The sequence below is a fragment of the Buceros rhinoceros genome, unplaced genomic scaffold (assembly GCF_000710305.1).
Source record: "Buceros rhinoceros silvestris isolate BGI_N320 unplaced genomic scaffold, ASM71030v1 scaffold31388, whole genome shotgun sequence".
NCBI lineage: Eukaryota > Metazoa > Chordata > Aves > Bucerotiformes > Bucerotidae > Buceros > Buceros rhinoceros.
Window position 1 is genome coordinate 32,537 of NW_010426797.1, and position 1,444 is coordinate 33,980.

Consider the following 1,444-nt stretch of genomic DNA (forward strand, 5'->3'; position numbering starts at 1 on the left):
TTCTCGGCCGAAGCGGCCAGAGGTGCTCAGAGGGAGCCCAACGGGCACAGATTTTCCCATGGGAGGCTCCCGGTGAGGCTGGGCTGTATTCTGGGCATCCTCCTTTAGCGCCTGGACACGGCTCCAGCCCCGACGCGCGCGAGCAGCGGAGAACGGGCAGTACTAACCAGGTAGCTGATGTAGGGCAGGTACTGGTAGGTGAGGACGGGCTCTCCGTACAGGTACGCCACATGCACGAGACAGGCCAGCACCGGCCTGGACACCTGATCTCCCAGCACCGGCCGCTTTTGGTAGATATTTCCTGTGCTCAGGGGACTGTTCTCGTCGTTGCTGGGTACAAACTGCTGCCTGGTAGGGCCTGCCCAGAGACAATAGCATGAGCTGGGGCAGCCGGCTGCACCCAGGCCACCAGGCACCCAGCAGGCTGCTTTGGGGCACGGACATTACCGACGTAGCAGGACGTGAGCAGACGGAGCAGGTTCCTGGCGATGAAGCGGGACGTGACGGTAGGGCCCAGCTTGGCTGAGAGCCACCTCACCATCTTACAGGCTGTGTCTGCAAAACACAAACAGTCACGAGGACGGAGCCTGGCTCGGCGCAGCTTCGCTGTCACCCGGCTCTGCCCAGACCCTGCCGGCCCCGCAGGCAGCTTCCCGGCTCTCAGAGCCACACGTGCCAGTGGAGCCCAGGCCTGTTATGCTGGTTGCATCGCTGTCCCCAAGCTGGGAGCACAGACAGCCCCAGCGCAGTCCCTCCCATGCTCTCCCCTTCTCCCCGCACCGCCGCGCCCAGCAGAAAGGCTCAACGCTACGGGGTCTTACCCAGGAGAATGGTCTGCTCTTTGTCATCGGAGTGATCCGGCAGCTCCTCTCCCTCTCCATCCTCTGGCTCGCTGCTGTCATCAGCCAGGGTGACATCCACCGAGGCACCAGCATCCACGGCCACTGTCAGCTCTGCATCAACTGTGGCATCATCGTGCTCCTCTTCCTCACGCTCCTCTTCCTCCTCCTCGGACTCCTCGCTCTGTTTCAGGTCCTGGCTGCTGTCCATCGACTTCAAGCTGCTCTTGTCCTTCTGTGAATCGCCATCGGTGGGCCTGTCCTCTCCCAGGGACACCTCGCTGGCGCTGCTCTTGTCACTCAGCCGCCCGAGGCTAAGCGATTCCTGCTCCTGAGGCTGCAGGGACTCCCCCACATAGAGGCCGCTCTGGAAGTCCTCACTCTCGGGCAGGTAGGCTTGGTCATGGAAGCTGACACCAGAGGTGTAGTCGAGCAGGTCGAGTGCAGCGGAGCCGTGCTCCATGTCCATTTTGATCTCCTCCCCAAACACGCACGACACCGGGCTTTCCCCTCCGCTTTCGTCATCCTCAGCCGTGCCGAGGAGGGCCTTGCTCTCCTCCCGCGAGCCCTCGATGCCAACGAGAATCTGCAGGATGTGCGGCAGC

At 62.7% G+C, this 1,444-nt stretch overlaps 1 protein-coding gene across 1 annotated transcript in view; it reads right to left on the bottom strand.

The window, feature by feature from the left end:
• The window catches only part of WDR81 (WD repeat domain 81), a gene marked incomplete at its 5' end in the record, with an annotated part of 10,466 nt that overhangs the window by 5,959 nt on the left and 3,063 nt on the right, over positions 1 to 1,444 (bottom strand). The window contains 3 exons of the mRNA XM_010141654.1: positions 168 to 358; positions 448 to 555; positions 822 to 1,443. Of these exons, the coding sequence (XP_010139956.1) occupies positions 168 to 358; positions 448 to 555; positions 822 to 1,443 (921 nt within the window). The remainder of the gene's footprint in view (positions 1 to 167; positions 359 to 447; positions 556 to 821; position 1,444) is intronic.